The 24,392-nt window shown below is 34.6% G+C and overlaps 2 protein-coding genes across 2 annotated transcripts; one reads left to right on the top strand and one right to left on the bottom strand.

The window, feature by feature from the left end:
* Window positions 1–2,960: 2,960 nt before the first annotated feature.
* LOC133797921 (U-box domain-containing protein 14) lies at window positions 2,961–6,392 on the top strand. The gene is made up of 4 exons (XM_062236050.1): window positions 2,961–3,539; window positions 4,098–4,214; window positions 4,341–4,754; window positions 4,842–6,392. Exons 1-4 carry the CDS (start codon window positions 3,258–3,260, stop codon window positions 5,907–5,909), a joined length of 1,881 nt encoding a protein of 626 aa, XP_062092034.1. The 5' UTR covers window positions 2,961–3,257; the 3' UTR covers window positions 5,910–6,392.
* A 5,195-nt stretch (window positions 6,393–11,587) lies between these two features.
* Window positions 11,588–20,417, bottom strand: LOC133797920 (vacuolar protein-sorting-associated protein 33 homolog). The gene is made up of 22 exons (XM_062236049.1): window positions 20,266–20,417; window positions 20,133–20,172; window positions 19,914–19,994; window positions 19,569–19,763; window positions 19,344–19,454; window positions 19,170–19,235; window positions 18,834–18,941; window positions 18,702–18,746; window positions 17,247–17,303; window positions 16,717–16,811; window positions 16,064–16,115; window positions 15,873–15,929; window positions 15,725–15,787; window positions 15,524–15,630; window positions 15,195–15,317; window positions 14,990–15,071; window positions 14,785–14,855; window positions 13,935–14,015; window positions 13,223–13,280; window positions 13,040–13,101; window positions 12,752–12,845; window positions 11,588–12,162 (listed from the first exon to the last, which is right to left on the bottom strand). Exons 1-22 carry the CDS (start codon window positions 20,316–20,318, stop codon window positions 12,073–12,075), a joined length of 1,791 nt encoding a protein of 596 aa, XP_062092033.1. The 5' UTR covers window positions 20,319–20,417; the 3' UTR covers window positions 11,588–12,072.
* Between the last annotated feature and the right edge of the window lie 3,975 nt (window positions 20,418–24,392).

Below are 24,392 nucleotides of genomic sequence, written 5' to 3'. Positions count from 1 at the left end.
AGGGAGGATGTCTGACCGGAGAGGCGATCCTAGTGCCGTCTGGACGGACTAAATTTGGTGGGGGCCTCTCGGCCCTGCCAGCTTGATGGTTTCGCGCTGGGCGATCTGGACGAGGAACTGGACGCTCTTCGGGGACGGGCTGACGTCTCCGGATCTCCTCGGCCCTCCTTTGGGAATTTCCCCTATCTCTTCTGGGTGTCCTCGAGGAAGGCTGAGAGCTAGGGGTTGATGTCCTAACCGAACGGCTGTACTGCTGCGGTTCGGTCTGAGGCATTTCCCTGAAGTTCGCCTCTTGATGGCGTGATGAAGGGGTGGAGTTGGCTGCAGGGAGTCTACCCGAACGGCTATACCTGGATCGATTACTCTGGCGAGACTTAGGAGCCTCGCCTTGCCTCTCTCCAACGTTACCGTTGGTTGTGAGAGGGGGTAGTCGACTCAGAATATCCTGGATTTGCTGACCAGCTGCTGCTAGCTGGCTCCTCAGTTGAGCATTCTCCATCTCCACCGCAGTATAATAACCTGGATTCGGATTAGGTGGCCGGGGCGCCGAACTACCAGTATCGTCTTGGCCGGCCGGCCGCTTTCCTGGCCTTTGCTGGACTTCAGGAACTTGCTCCTCGGGGAGGGCAACATGGCGGGCCTCCTGCCCATCATGCTGTTCTGTCTCGTTGCCATGTTTGGATCGAGTGGTCACCATAGTTGTATGTTTGTGGTAGTACTAATTAGATTCGCTCTCAATGAAAGCACCAAACTGTTGACGCGGTTCTTCGGCAACAGGTAATTAAGAGAAGAAGAGAAAGAGATTAGTACTTAAAAGTAGAACCGCCGCAGATATGAAATCTTTGTGAGAAGAACTAGGTGACCCTAAACACGTTTTTTAAGTGGTTCGAAGGTTAAAATCCTTCTACTCCACTAGTCAATATTATTGATCTTTTCTGGGTAATTGGTTTACAAAATATATAGTTCTTACAAGACTATTTTTTCCAACCCCTATCAATTCCCAGGGTCTCCATATTTATAGGAGAAGGCACCTGGAAATTGGTAGGGAGGTCATCCCGTGACCTTACCATTTGTCATATCAAGTCTGATATTCATGATTACTTCCTAAACCTGACACACAAGTGTGGTCTAATCAGTATGGAAGGAGATAATGGGCCGCACGGCCCAACCCATCCGTGGGTGTCTGAATACGCACGTTCCTGCGGCGTGTCCGAGAAGTCAGGGGGATATCGGACACGTGATGGCAGGATTATGCACGTTTATCTTGCGTGTTGACCTCCCATAGGGTCAGAGCTTCCTGAGAAGCTCGCTACCGGAGCAATCCATAACCCGAGCTGATCCTTCAGTGGTCGTCGGATGTTGTTCCCAGCTCCTGGAACAACAAGAAGGAGCAGGAAACTCCATCCCCTCGAGCTAGAAAGGGCCCGTCCTGAAGATAAAGCCTCTGGCCTGTGGGAGCCTCGGGCTAAATCATGTTTAGTCCGAGGATCGTCCTGCTAAACAGCCCGTGGGAAATCCAGGGCGTACAAATATAATTATTAAATATCTAGTTTTGTATTAAATATTATTATATTAATGATATTTTATAATATTTGAATTTATATTAATATAATTATTAAATATTTATTCTGATTTTTTATAAAAATTACGATTATAAATTATATATAATATATTACTATAATAATAATATTTAAATTTCTATTAATATAATTAGTAAATATTTAGTCTTGTATTATATTATCTTTTTACTATTTTATAGTATACATAATCAATTAATTAAAATATATCAGTATTATATTATAAATTAATGTACATGTATTAATTGATTAATATTAATTTATTTAAAATAGTCATTAAAATAAAGACATAATAGATTAAAAAATATTTATATAATTAGAAGTAAAATCATTTATAAAACACAAATGTAGTTAAAAATAATGATATGAAATATGAATATGTGCGACAAAAATCCTTAAGTAATCATATTTGTAGCACTTGTCATTATGTAGTATTTTTTTTATCCAATCTAAAATGGACACGTGACACCGTTAATAATAAACGGCCAAGGACCAATTGTGCATCAAAATACTAACAACATAGATTTTTGCCACCAAAAACATTACTCAGGGATTTAAGTGATACAAAAAGAATATATAGAAATTTTCCCCGCAATTCTACCAATTTTTATTAATATAATTAATAAATATCTAGTATAATATTAGATATTATTATAAAATTATATTTTATAACATTTAAATTTATATTGATATAATTAATAAATATCTAATCTATAATAATATTTTATAATATTTAAATTTATATTAATATAATTAATAAATATCTAATTATAATAATATTTAAATTTATATTAATATATTTAATAAATATTTTTTATTAATTTATTTTAAAATTATATTTTGATAAATATTTAAAAAAATAACATTAAAATTTATAAAAAATCATTAAAACAAAAAATTGAGTCGATCCATACACAAAACACAAAATTAGTTAGAATGAAATGAATTACCTCCCATAAAAAATGATATTTATATAAGATGATAGACAGCAAACTTGGCCATCTAATATTACACCACAAAAATCCAAACTCATTCAAGAAACTTGATTAATGTCACATCAAATGACCAATGATGATTATTTTATGTATACATCTAATCAAAACTCATAGAAACTTTCCACTACTACACTTAAAAAATTACAAAAATAAATCCATTCATTTTATTTGTTTTAAGGATAGAATTGTCACAAATATTTTAGTCTCCAATGATCTCATATTATTCCTTCCTCCTCCAAACTCTCCCATATAAATGGTCAACTTTAAACCAAACCAAAGACTTGGTATTTGGTCATTATTCTTTTACAGACTATAATTATAATCCTTAAATAATAATTTAAAATGTAAAATAAATAAATAACCAAAAATGAAGTGTTTTATTTTATTTCATTTTTAAAAATTTGTTTAATAAAACCACAGCTAATTCTTCTTCTTTCTTCCTCAAAGAACCAAAAACTTCAACCTTTCTCTCCTCATTTCCAACCAAAAACCAAGCTTTTCCGCCTGCATTTACATGGTATATTTTATTTTCCGATTTTACCCTTCTCGTAGCTAGTATTACCGGCAAAATCCCAGTTCTCCGCTTCCATTTTTTGTTGCTCGAATCGTCGAATTCTGAACCCGAATTCTCTGATTCTAAAGGATTGTTTGTCCCCAGTTTCGAGTTAAACTGGAGGCCACCCAGATGAGTTTGCAGGATGAAGAGTTGAGAAACTTGGTACTGAGTCAACTTGTGGACTCGGTAAAGGCGATATCCGAGTTGTCCGAGTGCCGGAACGTGTTTAAGAAGACAACCGGGGATTTGGTACGGAGGGTGAAGCTTCTGAGTCCTCTGTTTGAGGAATTGAAGGACAGCGATGAAGCCCTGAGCGAAGAAGAATTGAAATCATTGGAGACTCTGAGAATCGCTTTGGTTTCTACTAAGGAGCTTCTCAACTCAACCAACCATGGCAGCAAGATTTATCAGGTATTGTCTCTTTTATAGATTTTTCCTCTCTTTGGCTTTGGATAACTTTAAATTAATTATGAATAAGTTTGCATATTGCTTCATCCAACTGTGCATATGTTTGCATTTTTTTCATTAATTTTCTCAGCAACCAACCATTGCCCTGATATCATGTCTTGACGAAAATCTGAGCTTTTTGTGGGATATTTGTGATTTGTGCTGTAAAACTGCTGCAGCTTTAGATTATTAAACTTCGAAGTTTTTTTTTTCATTTTTTTTTTTGATTGGAATGCAATTACTTCCAATTAATTACCATGATATTGGAAAATTGATTTTTTATAAACTGTACATTTAGAATATGTTTCTCCTCTTTTATGGTGTAAATATACTCCATTGATCATGAAGTGGAGTAGTATTTTGTTCTAACTTGTAACACTAAAATGCTGGAGAATATAATTGTATATGCACATAGCTTGAATTTAATCTTTGCCAATATTTATACTTTTAATTTTGGCATATTCTTTTGTGTTCCTCTATCGTATAAGCACTTTCTTATTTTATGAAAAATTGTGCTAAAAGGCTTTCAAGCGAGAGGAGATTGCAAACAAGTTCCACAACGTGACAGAACAAATTGAAGCAGCATTGTGTGAGATTCCATACAAGAAATTAGTTATATCTGACGAAGTTCGGGAACAGGTAATTCTTCAACCCAATAAAGTTTTTAGTTTCGCATATTGTCATTTCATAATGTACATTACATCATGGTTTACTCGATTTTCAAGTAATTAAGGAATGTGTAATCATATTTTAATTTTGTTTCAGATTGAACTCGTGCATTCCCAATTCAGAAGAGCAAAAGAGAGAACAGAATCACTTGACTCACAACTGGATAAGGATTTAATCATGGCAGAGAAAGAAGATGACCCTGACCCTGTAATTCTGAAAAGACTTACAGACAAGCTGCATCTCATGACGATCAATGACCTTAAAAGAGAGTCAGTTGCTTTCCATGAAATGTTTATCACAAGTGATGAAGTTCCAGGGGACTCATTTCAAAAGATGCCGTCCTTGCTTAACAAGTTAATGGAGTATGTACTACTAGAGAACCCAGCAAATGATGCCCCTGAAAGTGATAAGGACTTGGTTAAGCACAGATCTCCTGTTATTCCAGATGATTTTAGGTGCCCAATATCACTTGAGTTGATGAAAGACCCTGTGATTGTCTCCACTGGACAGGTAATAATATCAAGCCACTGCCTTCACAGATTATAACATGTGTATATTGACAATCATTTTAATTTTAATTGTCTAACCTTTTTTCAGACATATGAAAGATCCTGTATTCAAAAGTGGATAGATGCAGGGCATAAAACCTGTCCCAAGACACAGCTGACGCTGTTGCACACAGCGTTAACACCTAATTACGTCCTGAAAAGTTTGATTTCTTTGTGGTGTGAGACCAATGGTGTTGAGTTGCCAAAATCCCGAGAAACTTGTAGAAGCAAGAAATCAGGAAGTTCTATTTCAGACTTTGATCGTGCGGCTATTGAAGGGCTATTACGAAAACTAGCAATTGGGGATCCAGAACAACAAAGAGCAGCAGCCGGTGAACTCCGTCTGCTGGCAAAAAGAAATGCAGATAACAGAGTATGCATTGCCGAGGCAGGAGCCATTCCACTCCTTGTTGAACTGCTATCCTCCTCCGATCCTCGAACACAGGAGCATGCTGTTACAGCACTTCTCAACCTCTCAATAAATGATATTAACAAGGGAACCATTGTAAATGCTGGAGCTATACCTGATATAGTAGATGTGTTAAAAAATGGGAGCATGGAGGCTAGAGAAAATGCAGCTGCAACCCTTTTCAGTTTATCTGTTATAGATGAGAACAAGGTTGCCATAGGAGCAGCTGGTGCTATCCCAGCGCTTATAAAATTGCTGTGTGAGGGCACTCCTAGAGGGAAAAAAGATGCTGCCACTGCTATTTTTAATCTTTCTATCTATCAGGGAAACAAGGCTCGGGCTGTAAGGGCTGGTATTGTGTCCCCACTGATGACCTTGCTGAAGGATGCCGGAGGTGGAATGGTGGATGAGGCACTAGCAATTCTGGCTATTCTTGCCAGCCATCAAGAAGGGAAGGCGGCAATTGGTCAAGCTGCGCCTATCCCTGTTCTGGTTGAGGTTATAAGAACAGGTTCCCCGCGCAATCGGGAGAATGCAGCTGCTGTATTGTGGTCACTGTGCACAGGTGATTTGCAGCAGTTGGAAGTTACCAAAGAGCTTGGTGCTGAAGAGTCACTAAAGGAATTGTCGGAGAATGGCACTGACAGGGCCAAGAGAAAAGCTAGTAGCATTTTAGAGCTCTTTCAAAAGGTGGAAAGTGATAGTTAATCCACAACTAATGTTAATCACACCGTTTGGTGCTGTATGTCTGAAAGAGTGTAGGTCTCAGATTATTATTGTTGGAACATTATCAGCGTTTGAACTGGTGTCAACCTGTACAAAGGGATTAGCGAAGTTGGTGGCTTGAATATAATAGAAGGTTCTCCATGGTCAAAGTCGTTTTGAGAGGTGGAATTGATCAAAGGGTCCCGAATTATTCCATAAAAGATTCCCTCCTCTTTTCTATGTGGCTGTAAGTATTTAGCAAATCATCACACTCTACACAATACTCGTATATCTGAAAAGTGTACATGCACCGTTCTGCTTGTTAATTTTTTTTCTGCATTATTCATCCATCGAGATAGGAAACTGAGTTTTGAATTGTAAAAAATTGTCTTACTGTATAGACCAGCACTAGAGTAAATGTTACTTTATTGTCATTTGTTGGAATATATTGTAAAGTTTTGAAAAAAGTTGCAGTGAGTTTTTGAATCTTTGTGAATTGTTTTTTTTTTCGGCTTTCTCATGTATAACATGTACCAAAAAGCAGGTGGTCTGTATATGTAATATGTAATCAATCTATACCACAACAAAGTCGGAAAATTCATGCCTGAATTAGACAGAAAAGATAAAAGTCAAAGTCAACATTTTCTTATGGTCGGATGATACAATTCGAATGCTATTGTTGAATAAGTCTGAGATTGAAGGTGTAAATTCTCACAGAATTCATTTTTTGTCAGCTCATTAGTAGTTGATAATGATCAAAAGTCAAACTATAAACAGTAGAAGTGATAAGATTTGGTACGGTCTAACTAAAAAAAAGAAAAAGAAATGAGATTTGATTTGATTGAATGAGTTTCACACTTAATATGGTTGGTAACCACGTTTATCTTTGCTTTTTCTTGACCTCTAAGGTGTCCTAACCATCTTTGAGACTTAACGTTTAGGTTCTAAATTTTAAATCCTAATCCCATAAACAAAAACAGTCAGAAGTTGAGTAAAATTATCAGTGAAACGATTCCTTCCCTTTTTATCATCAATTTTAAGCATTTTATCTTAAGAGACTAAGACCACTTTTAATTGCAGATTCTCACTAATAATAATTTACACCCTATTGGTAATAATTACAGAACTCCATATAACATTCCATGATGTCAAGATGAATTCTCCATCTTTGACCAAAATAAAGAATGAAAAAATATGCAGATTTTCTTGAGACATTCAAACCGTTTCGGTTGTTGTTGAGAAGAAAAGCAATCAATCAATTTTGTAGAGTCTGGACCACCTAAACCTGTTAATAAAAGAAAGAGTTCAACCAGATACATGAGTCAGTACCAAGTGGCTAGTGGTACGCAATCAATCTTAATAACTTAGTTACATCCATAAATAGTCTCTGATCTATGCCAACAATAAACCCAAGGACCACACACAAACCCACCCGAGAGAATAAATAAGACACTAACATGTTTTTTTCCAAGTAAAAATTAATGGAAGCAACTCCACACAAGCTCTAGTCATTATCTTCAATCTTGACGTCTTTTGCCAAAATTTCCAGTTCAAAAAATTGACTCAAACCATTTTTCCACAACAACCAAGGGATTCCCCTCAATGGTTGAGATTTGGCTAGCCTTATATAAAGCTTCTCTTGACAAAAAAAAACATGTTAAAATTTCTTTATACACCAGCTAACAACAACAAAAAGCATACATAAAAATATATATTTAGATAGAGCCTGACTATCAAGTTTAAACTCAATTCAACCTCCTAATTTGAACGTGGTTTTCAACAGACTTAATAAAGAGTAAACACTGAAGCAACACAATGACCATTTATAACATTGGTGGCAAAGATGTTTCAGAGTCTTGTGGAACTCAGAGATGTTTGGGTTTGCTTTGGCTCCTGATTTTTCCTAAACATGAAAAATAGAGAGCCAGTTTGGATACAGTTCAAATATGAGAAACTTGTACATTTATGCTTTAATTTTGGTAAGTTTGAACATGTTTTTGGAACAGTAAAGGCTATGGTATATCCTCTTTTAGGACAGGTAGTAAAAAATGTATGGGGTTTGGATTAAAGCAGATAGCCACATTGGCCAAAACTTTGTGATCAACTCCTCTCCTTGAGGATAATAAAACGAGTTGAAGTTGTCCCATTGGAACAAAGGCTAGAGAAGAGAGACTCTACTCCTGTGGATAAAGAAGGTCTCAATGCCTCCGATAAAGCTAACTAGAATTATGAGGCATGACAAAGTCTATGAATTCAACATATAAACCTTAGATACAACTCAAATACGAAAAACACTATTCATAAAGAAATGAGTGACTGAGACAAGTAAGAAATTATGTTGTCACTGTGCACAAGTGATTTGCAGCAGTTGAAAGTTGCTAAAGAATTTGTCACTGACAGGGCCAAGACCAAAGCAAATGGCATTTTAGAGCTCTTTCAAAAGATAAAAAGTGATTGTTAATCCACAATTAATGTCATCAAACTTCTTCTTTCAGTTTGAAGAAAGGTGTTCTTTGTCTGAAAGAGTGTAGGTAAAGATTAAAAATATTTCTTAGAATATTAACTGGGCATCAACCTGTATAATGAAGTTGGTGGTTTGAATATAATAGAAGGTTCTGTATATTGGTATTTTGATTTGGGTAGTGGTCCTTTGTCCTTGGTTGGTTAGGTAGTGATATATATTTTGCTCTTAACATTGAGGTGAGATAGGCAATTAGTACAAGTGATTTTGAATGAGCTTTGGATCAAGGGGAAAGTCTCCAAGTTCTCTCGAACAACATGGAAAGCTTTCTACTGGTGCTTTAGTAACCAGAGTTGTGTCACTGTTTGATTGAATATTGTTGTTTTATTGCTTCTGATCTTTAATTTGTTAAGTTAGAGCATTACAATAGTCAAAGTTGTTGGGTGGTGGAATTGATCAGAGGTTCCAAAATTCTTCCATGAAAGATTCCCTGCTCTTCTCTGTCCCAGTACGTATTTAGCAGATCATCACACTCTACACGATATACATATGCCTGAAAACTGTAAATGCACCGTTGTGCTTGTTAATTTATGTTGCATTATTCTTCCATCAAATTGAGTTTTGAATTGTGAAGAGTTTGACTTCTGTATAGAGAGTAAATGTCACTTCATTGTCATTTGTTGGGGGTGGGCTATTGTAAAGTTTTGAAAAAAGTTGCAGTGAGTTTTTCAATCTTTGAATTTCTGTGAAATGTATTTCTTATGGTCGGATGATACAATGAGAATGCTGTAGTTGGATAAGCCTGAGAGGATTCATTTGTTGTCAGCTCATTAGTAGTTGAGAATGGTCAAAAGTCAAACTATAAACAGTAGAGAAGTGATAAGATTTGGTAAAAGTTTTAGGGAAATTTGAGTTCTTATGCTTAATCACGGGTTCTAAGTCAAAAAATTGTTTGTCATTTAAATCATTAAAAAAATATCAATTTACAAGACAATACTCAAAATACTTCTCCTATACTTTTTCTTATTACTTCATACTCTCTTTCTCTCTCAACTCATTCCTCTCAACTCTTTCTTTAAAAAAAAAATTAATGAGTAATGTAAAATATAAGGAACTCAATGTAACGACAAATATTTCTCACTTAGGATTCTAAAATACTACATTTCGAACAGATCTGAGCATGATTTTTTTATTTTTTTTACGATTTTTTTCAGATATGAAACTTTGAAATCTGCAGAAAATCAACGTGGTTCGATGGTGCTCAATGTCAGCTCGATGGGGCCTTCAAAATTCTGATTTTCATGAAAAATTGATGTTGTTCGATGGAGGTTCGATAGTGTTCGATGCGATTCTTGCAAGATACGTAATTTTTCACTCGAGTGTCCGTTTAGGGAGATTTTTTCTTATTTTTTGTATTTTTTTCAAGATCTACACGTTTAAGATATGTATATACACATTTGGGAAATGTATATCTTAAAAAAATACAAAATGCAAAACATACATCATGTTCAAAATATATTTTGGTATGTTTTCAAGTTCTAAACTTTGAAAATGTGTATGTGAATATCTAAAACGTGTAGATCTAAAAAAATACCCAAAATAAAAAAAATCACCTCAAACAGACACCCGAGTGAAAAATTATGTCTTTTACAAGAATTGCATCGAACCACTATCGAGCAACGTCAATTTTTTCATGAAAATCTTGATTTTGAAGGCCTCATTGAGTTGGCATCGAACACCATCGAGTTGGACATGATTTTTGAGTTATTTTTCAGATTTGAAACTCTGGAATCTGTAGAAAATTGACTTTGCTCGATTGTTGCTCAATGGTGCTCGATAACAGCTCGATGGGGCCTTCAAAATCAAAATTTACATGAAAAAATTGGCGTTGCTCGATGGTGTTTCGATAGAATTCTTGTAAGAGACATAATTTTTCACTCGGGTATCGGTTTAGAGTGATTTTTTTTTATTTTAGGTATTTTTTTAGATCTACACATTTCAGATGTTCACATATACATTTTCAAAGTTTAGAACTTGAAAACATATCAAAACATATCTTGAACATGAGGTATGTTTTGCATTTTTCTTTTTTTTTCAAGATTTACATTTCTCAAATGTGTTTATACACATCTCAATGTATAGATCTTAAAAAATACAAAAAAAAAAAAATCACCCTAAATGGACACCCGAGTGAAAAATTACGTATCTTGCAATAATCACATCGAACACTATTGAACCACCATCGAACCTCCATCGAACCACCATCAAGCAACATCAATTTTTTCATGAAAATTTTGATTTTGAAGGCCCCATCGAGCTGCCATCGAGCACCATCGAACTACGTTAATTTTCTGCAGATTTTAAAGTTTCAAATCTGAAAAAAAAAATCGCAAAAAAAACTCAAAAATCATGCTCAGATCTGTTCGAAATGCAATATTTTAGTGTCCTAAGTGAGGAATACTTGCTCTTACATTGAGTTCTCTTATATTTTATACCTTACCCATGGAAGAGAGAACCCATGGAAGAGAGAAGGGAGTGGATGAGAAAAATTATGGTAGATGTATTTTAGGTATTGTCAAAAGATTTGATATTTTTTTTTAAATGATTAGAAGACCTAGCATCTTTTTTATTTAGGACACATAAAATCTCAAATTTACCATGGACTAACCAAAAAAAGAAAAAAAAATGAGATTGATTGAATGAGTTTCAAGCATAATTTAATTGGTAACCACGTCTATCTTTGCATTTTCTTGACCTCTAAGATAGGAAGATGTCTTAAACATGTTTGAGACTTCAACGTTTAGGTTTTAAATTTTAAATCCTAATTCCATAAACAAAAACAGTCAGAAGTTGAGTAGGAATTATCAGTGAAATGATTCCTTCTTTAAGAGACTAAGGACCGAGTTTAATTGCAGATTCTCATTAATAATATTAATTTACACCTTATTGGTAATAATTACAGAACTCCATATAATATCCTATAATACAAGGAACAACTACTTCATTAGAACAGAAAATCAGATAGATGAGGAAAGTAAATCCAATTCGACATCTTTGACCAAAATAAAGAATAAAACATATATGCAGATTTTCTTGAGACATTCAAACGTTTTCGGCTGTTGAAAAGAAAAGCAATTAATCATCATTAATATTTTTTTTTCTAATCAAAATATTACACCAATATAACAATGTTTTTTAAAATATTAAATTTCACTCGAAATAAACTGTAACAACTTCACATATCATTACTATTTTTTTTGCACTTTTCCAAAAAGAAAGAGTTCAAACAGGTACACGAGTTCAGGTGCGTAATCAATCTTAATAACTTATCTTAGCATTGCCACACCATAAATAGTCTCCAATTTATGTCAACAATAAACCCAAGGACCACACACAAACCCCACCCCCGATATAATAAATAAGACACTAACATTTTCTTTTCCAAGTAAAACTAACTGAAGCTACTCCCACAAGCTCTAGTCCTTATCTTGATTCTTGACTTCTTTTGCCAAAAATTCCAATTCAAAAAATTGACCCCAAACCATTCTTCCACTCCAACCATGGGATTCGCTCAATGGCTGAGATTGTTCCTCAACTACGAGAAAATATTCACGCACTACCCAATCGGCCTTAACCTTACAGAAACTTTTAGTCCTTCCACAGTGGCCTGTGTTCAGCTTCTCTTGACAAAAAACATGTTACAAGTCAACCCAACTTCTCAACAAATGCTTCGGTCAAGGAGTGGCCGCTAACAAGCTTTGTTGTACCGATAATCAAATCATATGCCATCCCTTCCTGTAATATGTAAAATTTCTTTATACACCAGGTAACAACACCAAAAGGCATACATATATATAGGAGTGTATTTGTGAAAGTGGTTCTGAGAGCCTAACAATCAAGTCTAAATAAAAATCAACCTCCTAATTTGAACGTGGTTTTCTACAGACTTAATAAAGAGTAAACGCTGAAGCAGCACAATGATCATTTATAACATTGGTGGCAAAGATGTTTCAGTCTTGCACAGAGCAATTGAAAAAACAAAAAAATGGAACTCAATGTTCATGCATTCAATCATGAATCAAGAGATCATTAGAATATTGGTATACGAGATTCATTGTCTAGGATTTCACATTAATTTAGAGAGGAAACCTATATAGTTGCGATTACCATGTCTTTCATACTACCTTTTGACATTAACAAACATGACATTTCCAAGTTTCTAGGTTGAATATGGAAATAGTTCCATGTTATACTACGCATCCTCAGGAATTTCAAGCGAAGCTGTAAAAAAACTACACTTTCGTTTGTTGGGTATTAAGCTTTCCTTTTTTTTTTTGGCTGAATTTTTGGGTATTAAATTTGATAAACAATATTATTATTATACCTGAGAACTGAGAAATCGAAGAGCGGAGATCTCTGCAAATGTTACACCTCCAATGAAGACTACAAGTACAAGGGAGCGTCTTCCATCAACCACTCTGCAATATAATAAGTGACATTACAATTGAGAACTATAATTGCATTTGAAATTCAAAACATTAAATCATGAAAGAGAGCAACACAAATAAATTGGTAGCAACTGATTTAGTTGAAACATAATGTATAATTGTATATTACAATTTACAACATATGTCAAACATATAAAAAAAATTAAACAATAATTTAAACATACTTATCCACACTGGCTGAAGCACCCTGCAGATTGTCAAATGATGAAGTACCTGAGAATCTACCCTGCGCAAGTAGCAGGATAAACCAAGATTTAGACAGCAAATTAAAGAAGAAAAAGAGATGAAGATTGCTTCAGAAAATGGGGAGCACGAACAAAGACAGCTATAGAGTTAGTTCTACTGACCCTCTTTGTGTCTGAATGAGGTCCAGGCAACAGCTTCAAGATTTCTTCTATAGGACGCCTGAAGAGTCAACCAAAGAAGAAGGGGAACAAGTCATGTACCCAAGTACAACAAAATTTGGTTGAAGCTAAACCAATTATGAAATACAAAGAACATGAACTGATTAGCAACAACTCTAAAATAGCAACCTAACTGAACAATGGATATTTCCATGAAAGGCCACTAAAGAAAATGGGGTCTTGGTACAGCTTTTCCGAATTAAGTCAGTGCAATAGATTTTGAGAAAACAGGGATCTACTGCTGCCAAAGTTTTTTTTCCCTCAATCTTAAATGTCTAATTACTTTCTCAAACCAAAAACCCCATTTTGACCAGTAGAACCCTTAATTCTTCAACATGAGACTCAGCGGGGAATGTTGACTTGATGAACACATATATATTGTAGGACTGCTATGTTGACTGATTTGAAATAAACTATTACATTTAAACTTAATATGTTGAGTTTTGAACTGTGCAATAAAATTGTTCATTTGCCGAGATTTTAACAAATGGAAGCATAAAAAGCTAGAGTTCTATGTTGTAATCAGTTTTAATTATTCAAACTTCCAAGAAATATAATAAAATCAGCAGTCATACAAAATATACACAGAAATAATAGTTGGATTCTAACAAAACTAATTAGAATGTTTCATATCAACTAAAAATAAAAGCCTCACCATCCGGACCGAACAGCATGTTGTACAAGCCGAATACTAAGAGGTGCGTACCCAGAAAATACGTAGGCAATATCATTGGGGCTGTTACATTATCAAATTATTACAATAGGTTAGCAAGCAAGACAGAATGAACAATAAGAACATATTATAAATGGAAACCATTGAAGGAGATAGAATAGTCACAATGATTACATAGTTTCTGTAGAACAGTCGGAAAAAATAAATAAATAAAAGAGAGACCATTAGAAGGAAAAAAAAACCTTCGTAAATTGAAGAAGGTATTACAAAACAAAAAAGATAAGGTATCCTCAATAAGAAACAGAATATAATCCAGAAACAACAAACACAGAAGATTAAAAACTCAAACTAGAACTAGTCATACAGAAGTAACAGAAATACTGTGAAACTAGCTCTGACGCAGGCATGAAAATTGAGCCCAAGTAAATAATCTTTTCTAGCTTTTTGGTTTATCTAAGTACTTTCTAAACCAAATAAGGTTGATGCAAAGTGATAAATTGCATTCCCTGAACAAAATAAGGTGGATGCACAACTTAAAAGCCATCAGAAAAGATAAATTACTTCTACTTGAAAAAGGTTATGACGTGCCTACTATGAAAATTCAAACATTTAAGTAAATGGAAAACATAATCAATTTGCTCTTGAATGCAAGCTGCTAAGTGCCATCAAATGTTAAAAGGTAAACATAATGAGTAAATAAATGGGATATTTTTCAACTGCACAAAGAATGTTACACAATATGCTTATGACCTACATAGGCTGTGAGTCAACTTAAAAAAGAGGGAAATTTTCTTAAGGAACTAAATCGTGTAGTGCAAATGATAAGCAATACTTGGCTGTGTCGGTATCTTCAACCACAAGTTGCAGAGCACGTTTTATTGTCTGCCAGTTGCTTTTGGCCTCCTGCCAGGTTCATACAATTAGAACTTCAACTTATCAAAATAAATAAATATAAACAAAATTGAAATAATTTACATTTTACTTGGTTTTTAACTATGGAATTACACTATATAAATGATCAATAGGTAAGAGCAAACCTGCTTTTTCAACAATCCAGCTTTTTCCAAGTTATTTAATGTACCCATGTGCTCAAATCCATAACTGTGGAGGAGCTCTCTCCTAAACCAAGAGTTATGAACCACGTCAGATCTATTGAGTAATAATTATCACCAATGCAAAATCTATAAAATCTTAAACAGTTGGAGTCAAATTAAAATTGATGATGGTAAATGTTTTTCTTGCCTCAAGTAGTCAAAATGTTTCTTAGGCAGCCCTGAATTTGTGATAGAAAATAAGATGAGTAGACGGAGGACATTTATCAGCGGTTCTTGCTTATGGATCATTTCTTCAATGTACTCAAGACAACTGCAATCATCAACTTCAGTAACTTAGCTTTTAACGTGCAATGGAAAACAAACAAAAGGAAAGCTTGTGATAAGAAAACCACCATGACAACATAAATTATTATGACTACAAGGTTTTGTGTGGAATTAGCAGAGAAATTTATAGTACAGCAAGCTCAAAACATATCCACACAAAACATTTTAAATAGCAAGAAAAAACCAGCTTACATGTCATAACTCTGAGCTTCAACAAGTGTGTGTTCCATGTCAAGTTGCCCCAAGAATGATGGCTTTGACGTGAAAGTTGACAGATGCTGAGCAAGATTTATGTGCCTCTAAAGCCATGAATTGCACCAAATTTATATACCGAACTTAGAAAACTCTGATAGCAAAGATATAATAAATTTTCACCAATTGAAAAATACATACAGTCATCTCTGGCAAAGAGTTCAGTTTTTTGACAAAGTCCTTTAATTCAGAAACAGTCTGGGTCTGTAAAAAATTATAGATGCCAGTCCATTAGAACTAATAAAATAGACAAAACATTTTATTGTCAGAGATCATGTCATTCACTCACAGTGGTTGTCATATCCGTGTAGTCCTGCTTCATGGATGTTGCTTTTTGCCGCAGAATCTGCAATCAAACTGCAGATGGCAACTAAGACATTGGCACTTCAAAAGAATTATATAGCACAATGGCTTAAATGAGGGTTTGGGAAAGAGAAATGAGCAATGAAAAACACCATAATCAGTTAAGAAAAGATGAACCTGGACAACAACTTCAAAGTTCAGATCCCGTATCTCCTTAAAGAGCTTGTCGCTAAAATTTTAACAAAGAGAGCAAATAAACCATGAAAAGAAAGAGAAATGTACAAAGAATAGAAATTAGACTCTTTTTTTTAATTCCAGTCACAACTAACCATTAATCCAAATTACTAATTATTTGCTTTTTTTCTTCTTCCTTTGGCAATTCAATCAACTACTTAAAATGATAATATGGATCACCAAAAGTATTAGCAGATAATGAGAAAGTGAAAAGAGCACAACAAAAAATCTTGGGTCACACTTAAAAATTTCATGAACCCATATCATAGTCAAGTTTCTAGATGAATACATCTGTAGTAAGGTTTCTGGTCTGGTAACTTGTCCTCACACCTCATCAGACAAAAGAGGAAGGTACATCAAATTAAGACATAATAATCCACCTATATTATAGACTATAAATGAAAGAGTTACATCTTGTAGAGAGCATCAATCCAGATATAAATCCACATTCTTATAGCAGCACTAAAAACTCATAGAGAAATGGAAACAACAGCAGGGAATGGATAAAAGACTTCATCACTGCAACCAATGTCTGATATCAAAGCAGGATTTCTTTCTATTGTATTACAAAATAAACAAGAGGAGCAATATTTCACCTTGAATTAAGTGGAACTTTGATCTTTTTTCCTTCTTGTTGGGCACCCATGATAGATGCTTCAAGTTCCACAGCACCATTATTTATATGCAAAATCTGCATAAAACCAATTAAAGATGGCTTAACGTAAGTGAACAACAACCCTCCAATCATTTCCAATGTGCTAAGTTAAATCTACCATAAAGATGTAGCGCTAATGCAAAATAAAAAGATAAAACATAGAATGTAATAGTAAATGTTCAGCTGCCTAATCTAGGTATTGAATATCAAATAGAATAGATTTGACAAAAAGAGAACAGAGGAATATATTACCAATCGGACTAATTGGAAAGAGAAAAAAATCATGGATTTGTTTATTTCACAATGCTGGTTGAACAAGAATGATGAGAATCTTGAGAATGAATGCCAAATAACCAGCTCAAGATTCATCACATATGCTTGTTTTACTCATAAATATTTCTAGTCAAATCATACCGCATAAAAAATCATTCAACGAGTAAAATACTGCCCATTCCAGCTATAGTAGCTTACCTCATCTAAAAGCCCCTCATATGTTAATTGAGAGCACATAGGAGTTACCATGTCTACCTGCAGCCAAGGAATATCCAATTTCAGCAACACCACCAATCATCATCACAAAATGATATTATAAGCAACCATTGAGGTAGTAAAACTTCTTCAGTGATGAATAGGGTACAAGAATCAAGAAAGAATTTATTCTGTGCAACATTCTGTTCTCAACCCTTACCAAAGCTGAAATGAAATCAAAACTAGTGTTTAGACACACAAAGGAAATGAACGAACAGCCACAAACTTTAGGAAGGAAATCCAAATTTATTGACCACTACAAGACATGGATTTCAAGAGGCAAAAGGAACCATTCGGAAATGTTTGATCTAACCCTATATAGTAAAAATGCCTAAAATATGGTTAATTTGATGATCATGAACTTCTCTATTATCAATGACCATAAAGTAACAGTTCTGTTCAATGTTTAGATGCTCAGATCTTAGGTATTAACATTAGTGTTTTAAACCTACTTGGAAGTCAGTAATTGCTTTTCTAATGTAGTTTTTTATACCTAGGCTACTGAAATGTTGCTTCTCCTTGGAACCTAACCAATCACTCCATCAGCTGGTAATCTAAATCAGTTGTGCACTTCGGAAACTGTTTGGAATCCTTTCTCAGTGTTCCAGAAACTGTAATCTCTCTACCTTAATCTCAAACTCTCTTTTCTTGCAGCTTTTGCTAGATATATAAGCAATTATCATCCATATAAGTTTTTGCCAACTATGCAACCAAAGCCATTGCCTGGAAAAGTTACCAATAGCTTTCTGAATCTCATGATAAGCATTTGAGATCCTTGTCAAACAAATTCATACAATTAACACCAGCTTCATTTTTTCACCCTTTAAAGCTTAAAGATCACAATAATTGAATTAAAGCAATGTTGTCGACGTCTATTTACAAGTGAAAACCAAAGTCTTAACTCACATCATGTGGCTAACTCGATGGAGGCAAATTCTAAAGAAATACAAAAAAAAAAACATAACCCTGCACAGACATACACACTTATATAAATCTCAATCAAAATGCATGCAAGATATAACTTGAAAATCCTCGTTCGTAAAATATAAAATTTCAATAGAGAAAAGGGCACAATATTGTCAAAGTATTTAATTTCCTGTTTTGGACTGAGGCACCAAAAAATAAAATATTTACTCCATGACAAACGTAATTTCTTTGTCATACAATAATTTTTCCAAAAGAGACTACAAGTCCATATTTATGCTAGTACACTAATTGAATAGATTAACTATCTGGTATTCTTATATTGTAGATCAGTTTATTAACTAGATGCTAATGTTAAACTGAAAACATGATATCATATAAATCTTCCATCATATTATTTGTAAAACAAGCACAAAACACACACACGCACATAGAGAGAGAGAGAGAGAGAGAGAGAGAGAGAGAGAGAACTACCTCCCTATCTAGAAGAATAAGGGTATTAATCTCTGGAACAACCATCTGAAGTCACAATAAAGGATCAGAGATTCAAATAAAAAATAAAACAAAACCAGAGAGACATCCAAGAGAATTGAGGAATTGTATTACATCAGGTGAACTAACGGGTTCCTCTTCTTGCAGACGGTTTAGAATGTCAGCAACACGTACTGATGATTTGCCTTTGGCCCTCACATTAGGTATGACCCCAAAAGAAGACTGCAATAGAATAACCAAACATAACTTTCAGCCGAATCAGAAGATTATAAATTAGCATGCACAGGACTACACCAAATGAGTTCAACCACAATTTTGCGGTGTTATCTTGTAATTAGTTTGTATGTAAATGATAAGGCTACATCTTAAGAATAAAAGCTTAACCAAATAAATTATGTGCATAGGGAGAGAAAGGGGCAACTAACTCAAACATATATAATTTTACACTACCTCAAGCTTATGAATGCCTTTTGCAATATGCCAAAGGGAGCTAGTATCGCCATCAACTTGGCATTCCTGCCGCAAACACAGACACAAAGTATAAATCATTTATGTCACTTGAAGCCCCATTAAGATCAGTCCTCAAAATAGATAAAAGCGGAAGAATACAAAAATCTGTCATACTTTATAAGCAAGATCCAGTTCAAATGATAAAACATCCTCATCCAGTGGAAGTGTGTACAATGGGTACTCTCCTACAGTCAACAAGTGGTGAACTTTCTCCTCCTCAAGGATCTGTATTACCAAAACAATAGTTTTACAAAATCTAACCACCAAAGTACGTTCTTAAGACCATTAAGCACAAATTGCAAGCTATAATAGTAGTTTAACAGGAAAAAATCAAGCTACCTTCTCACACCCAACTGCACGACGAGGGACAAAATACACATAATATTCCCTCTGAAGACCTTTAGCTATGTCATTATGAACATGTGAACTAATGAATTTCATCAAATTAAGCTGTGATCGAACAAGGTAAACCACTTTGGTGGAGTCAGTTTGAATAGGATCAGCTGAAAGATACCGCAATTCGACCCCATGTTCCTGCAAGTTAGCATCTCAATAATTAAAATTATGAATTATATTTTCTTTACACACAGTTTAACATGTAAGAAAGTAACCGGTTAATCAATTCGAAAACTTCACCATACATAAACATTGAGTAATGATTACATGAAAATAAATAAATATTACCTTGAGAAGTGAAGTTTGGATAATCAATGAGATTGAACCACCAAGCTTCTGATCGATAACCAAACATTTCTTTCCTCGAATCTATAATATTAAGAAAAGCGTTCAATTCAGTATTCTTCTGTACTCACATATACAAACTTGCATATACATTTATGAAAATCGGACCATAAAAAACCATGATCACACAGCGATCCCTAACGAATTTGAATTAAAACTCACATTCTTGAGGATGTTAACGAGCTCTTTCTGTGATTGTTCCCTGAAATATACATAATTACGCTCAAATATTATGAGTAGTAGAATTAGATTTTAATCATATAGAATTAAATTGAAAATGAAGTTGATTAAATACCTGAGGGCTGTGAGATTAAGTGGAGCATTGTCTAAATTTGGAATCTGCGCCATTGAAGCAAAACTTGGGAATATTTTTCTTCGTAACAGAATTCCAGAGCGATCTTGTTCGTGCGGGTAGAAGAAAATCCTTCAGACTTCGGTGAGAATGATATGGGCCTGGGCTCTTCTGCTTGGGCTTAGCCTGTAATGGGACTGAATAGAGGATTGGGCTTTTTTCTTCATAAATATGACAAAAATTAGACAAATTTTGATATATATGACAATTTAAAATTTTAAACAAAATATGGCATCCAGGAGGAGTAAGATTTAACTATTTTGATTAGGAAAGCAAACACGGGAAAATTGGCGAGTAGTGCTCCCTATTCCCACCGTTAATCATTTTAATTTACGTCTCACTCTATCCCCTTGGAATGTAAATAGGCGAGTCGGCCTGTCCTCAAACCATCTGTCCCGGTAAGAATCCACACCACCCATGAGGTGTCTAGGTCGGGTTGAGTCTGATCTGACCTAGTTCTTTTTTAATAATAATAACTTAGCATAATTAATAGTTTTATCTATTTTTTAATTATATTTCTTGACAAAAAAAAGGGCATCTCCTTTTTCTATTATTTTAAAAAAAAATTAAACACGATGGCCTAATTAGTTTGTCTATATATACATTATATATAAAGTAGTAATGTCTTTGCTAGAAAGTAGTAATGTATTTATATAAGTTGTTACTTAAAATTATTTTATACTTGTCATTTTATATAATTTTTTATTTTGCATTTCATTTTGTTCTATGTATGAGATAATTGGATCATATTATTAAATCATCATTTATATCAAGAATTCACAAAGTATAAATGAAAGTTAAACATAAAACAAATACCACTCTTTGCTCATTAACAATCAATAAAAATTTACTTAAACATAAAATGGAAGAGATTCAAAAATAGATTTTTTTTTTCTTTGTTTTAAAAAGTTTTATTATTTTGTTACATGCTCATATAAATTGAGTGAACAATTGACCGAAGAAAATTACAACCCCAGAAACTTCTAATGTCGAGCAAATTGAGTGAAGAGAGATGACGAGGTGGCTTCAGGGCATCATGGCATCCAGGACTTACAAGGGAGGTGCTGAGATGACTTCAGGTTTGATTTTCATCGACTTTATGGCACCAAGGAATTTACTAAGAAGGTGCCGAGAAGACCTAAATTTCCACATTTTATTGTCACTAATGAATTTTCGAAAAAGGTGACAAAAATACTTGACTTTAGGGTTGACTTTACACATTATGAACCTTTGGAGCACTAAGGAGGATGACGAAATACACCACACTTCTAAATAATAAAAACGATACCGATCAAACATGCACAAGTCTAAAGACAGAGTAAACGAGATAAATGACAACTCGTTCAATCATTGACTGATAAAAAACATCTTGAACACTCCGAGATAAATAATAAGGTAATTGGCAGAATGATTAAGGAAAACAAGAATACGCGAAGAAAATTAGATGAACAAATTTCATTCAAAAAGTAATAAAACAAGGCAAAACAATTTAAAGTCAAAGTCGAGAGTCGAGCGAGTCTTGAAGGAAGATCATCTCATCTCCTAAGAAGCCTTGTGTTAAGTTATTCCGCGAAAGCTCGGATCAGATGCTGAAAAAAAATATATAGTTGACCAAATATAATACTATTTAATTTGATTTACACTAATGAAATCAACAATGAATAATAATTCAATGTTACAAACCATAGATACTAATTAAGAACTATCTTCAAAGTATGAATACAAATTTTGATAATTAAATAACCATATTCAAACACTACTACAAAAACAAGCTTTTATGACATTTTCTTATGACATTCACTTAGATACGAGCCCTGAAAACAATTCCTGGACTTTTTAGGACACTCATTGAGAGTTGTCAAAGAATTTCATTTAGGACACACCCTAAAAACCGATGTGTGTCCTAAAAATTTGATTTTTTTTAACAAAACTTATTGCACTTTTCAGGACACTCATTGAGAGTCATTAAAGAATTTCTTTTAGGACACGCAATGCTAGCCCTAAAAACTAATGTGTGTCCTATAAGTTTGAATAATTTGTTTTAACAAAAATATTATTATATATTAAATCGGAAAAGAAAAATAAATAAATTAAAGTTTTATTAATAACTAAATTTAAAAAAAAAACAAAAATAATCACTTAGCCCATTTTTCTCTTCTCTCCTTGGATCATTCTCTCCCCCAAAGTTCTCTCTATCTCTATCTCCCTGCGTCATCTCTGCCAGGGCCGAACGACGGCCCTCCCGTTGCCAGCCACCGCCACGCGCCAGCCCAATCGACCCGCCGTCCCCCGAAACCCCCAACCCTTGAAGACCATCATCTCACGCACGGCCTAAGGCCCTCAACGGGGCACTCGAAGTTTTGCGATTTTGGGTTTCTCCCAAACTTTCCGAGCACTTTCCGGCCATTTCAAGCCACCACGAGCTGAACCACCACCACCACCATACTCATTGCTTCTTGGGCTTCAAAACCCACTAAAGAATCAAACTCAATGGTCACTGGAGTTGGAAGTCAATGTTCGTCGGAATCCATGGTGATTTTCGAACCTTCAAGCGTAGATCCAAGCTTTTTTTAGTCATTTCAAACTAAACCACTGCCACCACGACATTCCCTTGGCTTGGGCTTTAAAACTAAGTAGTTAGTTTTTCGAACCACCACCTTTGAATGGTGGCGCCGCCGCTGTCGCTTGAGCTCCGTCGTGGGTCTCTGCTGACAACCACCACCGTGCTTTGGGCTTCAAAACCCACCAATTAATTTTTTAAAAATTAAAAATAAAACTTTTCAGAACTCGCATTGCGAGTCCTAAAAACATTCTGCGGCCCTAAAAAACCTCACTTTGTAAGTGTTTACCCGAAAATGGCTCCCGACGACGTGGCAACAATTTTTACACGTGGTTGGCACGTGGCAGTTCTGAAGTGAAAGGATGTTGTTTGCCTATCGACCAGATTATTATTGTTTCATCAGATCTTGCATTTAGATGCGACCAGTCTGGTCGCATGCTTCTATTTACTTCCTTTAAGATACACAATCTTGTAATAACTACATTTATCATATTTGCTTTTTATTACCTTGATACGCTGATATTAAGGATAATTAAGGCTCATCGGCCTATGTAACCTCCTTAAGCCTATAAATAAGAATGAGGAGGCTCAAGGAAGGGACTTTTTTGAACTCGGAGACTTTAATCTTTGTATTTTTATTAGATAAAAGCATAGTGTGATTATCCACCGAAAGATGTAATTCTCCTAAGGCTTGTGAAATTTAAGAACCCTAGTTCTTTGATCACGGCATTGGGATTCAATGTCAATAAGAACACTAAGTGGATGTAGGTTATTACCACACAGTTGGGGCCGAACCACTATAAATTACTTGTGTCACTTTTTTCCCATTTGATTCACTTCTTGATTTCCTTTTTGTTCTTTGTCGTTATTTTGACTCCGTGTCGTTGGTCAAATCAATGGTCAATAGTAAGGCTCTCAAATAGAGAGCTCGCGCCCCACGAGTCCTAAATTTTTTTTAGGGCTCGCTAAAAAACCTTTTTTGTAGTAGTGAAAGTATGAATGCAAATCTTGATAATTAAATAACCATATTCAAAATATGATTGCAAATCTTTATAATCAAATATTAAGTTATTAAAATGATTACAATATGAATATAGAAACATTTAATCATCAATACTAACAATATAAACACAATTAATAGTTAGGGTTTAGGGAAGTACAACATTTGAATTGAACAATTGAATCTTCAAACTTTGGGAACATCTAAAGGCGTATACACGAGGAGTATCGCTATCCAAAATCTCCATTCCAAGTTTTCTCATTGTTGCTTGAAGCTTCATCAAGATAGAATGAGATTTGTGATTGAACAAGCCTTTGAAACTCACACAAGTCAAGCAATTATTGGTGAGTTTCTTGGAGAAAACTTGTGATATTTGAAAGCTATAGAGAGAGAGGTTAGATAGGGTTATCAAGTTTGATCAATGCTTTACAACTCTAATAACCCTTATGTATAGTGTAGGCACCATCATTAAGTATAACCAATATAATTAGCGCCTTGAACACATCATTT

This window comes from Humulus lupulus, chromosome 8 (genome assembly GCF_963169125.1).
Source record: "Humulus lupulus chromosome 8, drHumLupu1.1, whole genome shotgun sequence".
Classification (NCBI taxonomy): domain Eukaryota; kingdom Viridiplantae; phylum Streptophyta; class Magnoliopsida; order Rosales; family Cannabaceae; genus Humulus; species Humulus lupulus.
This window is presented reverse-complemented; position numbering and strand designations above follow the sequence as displayed.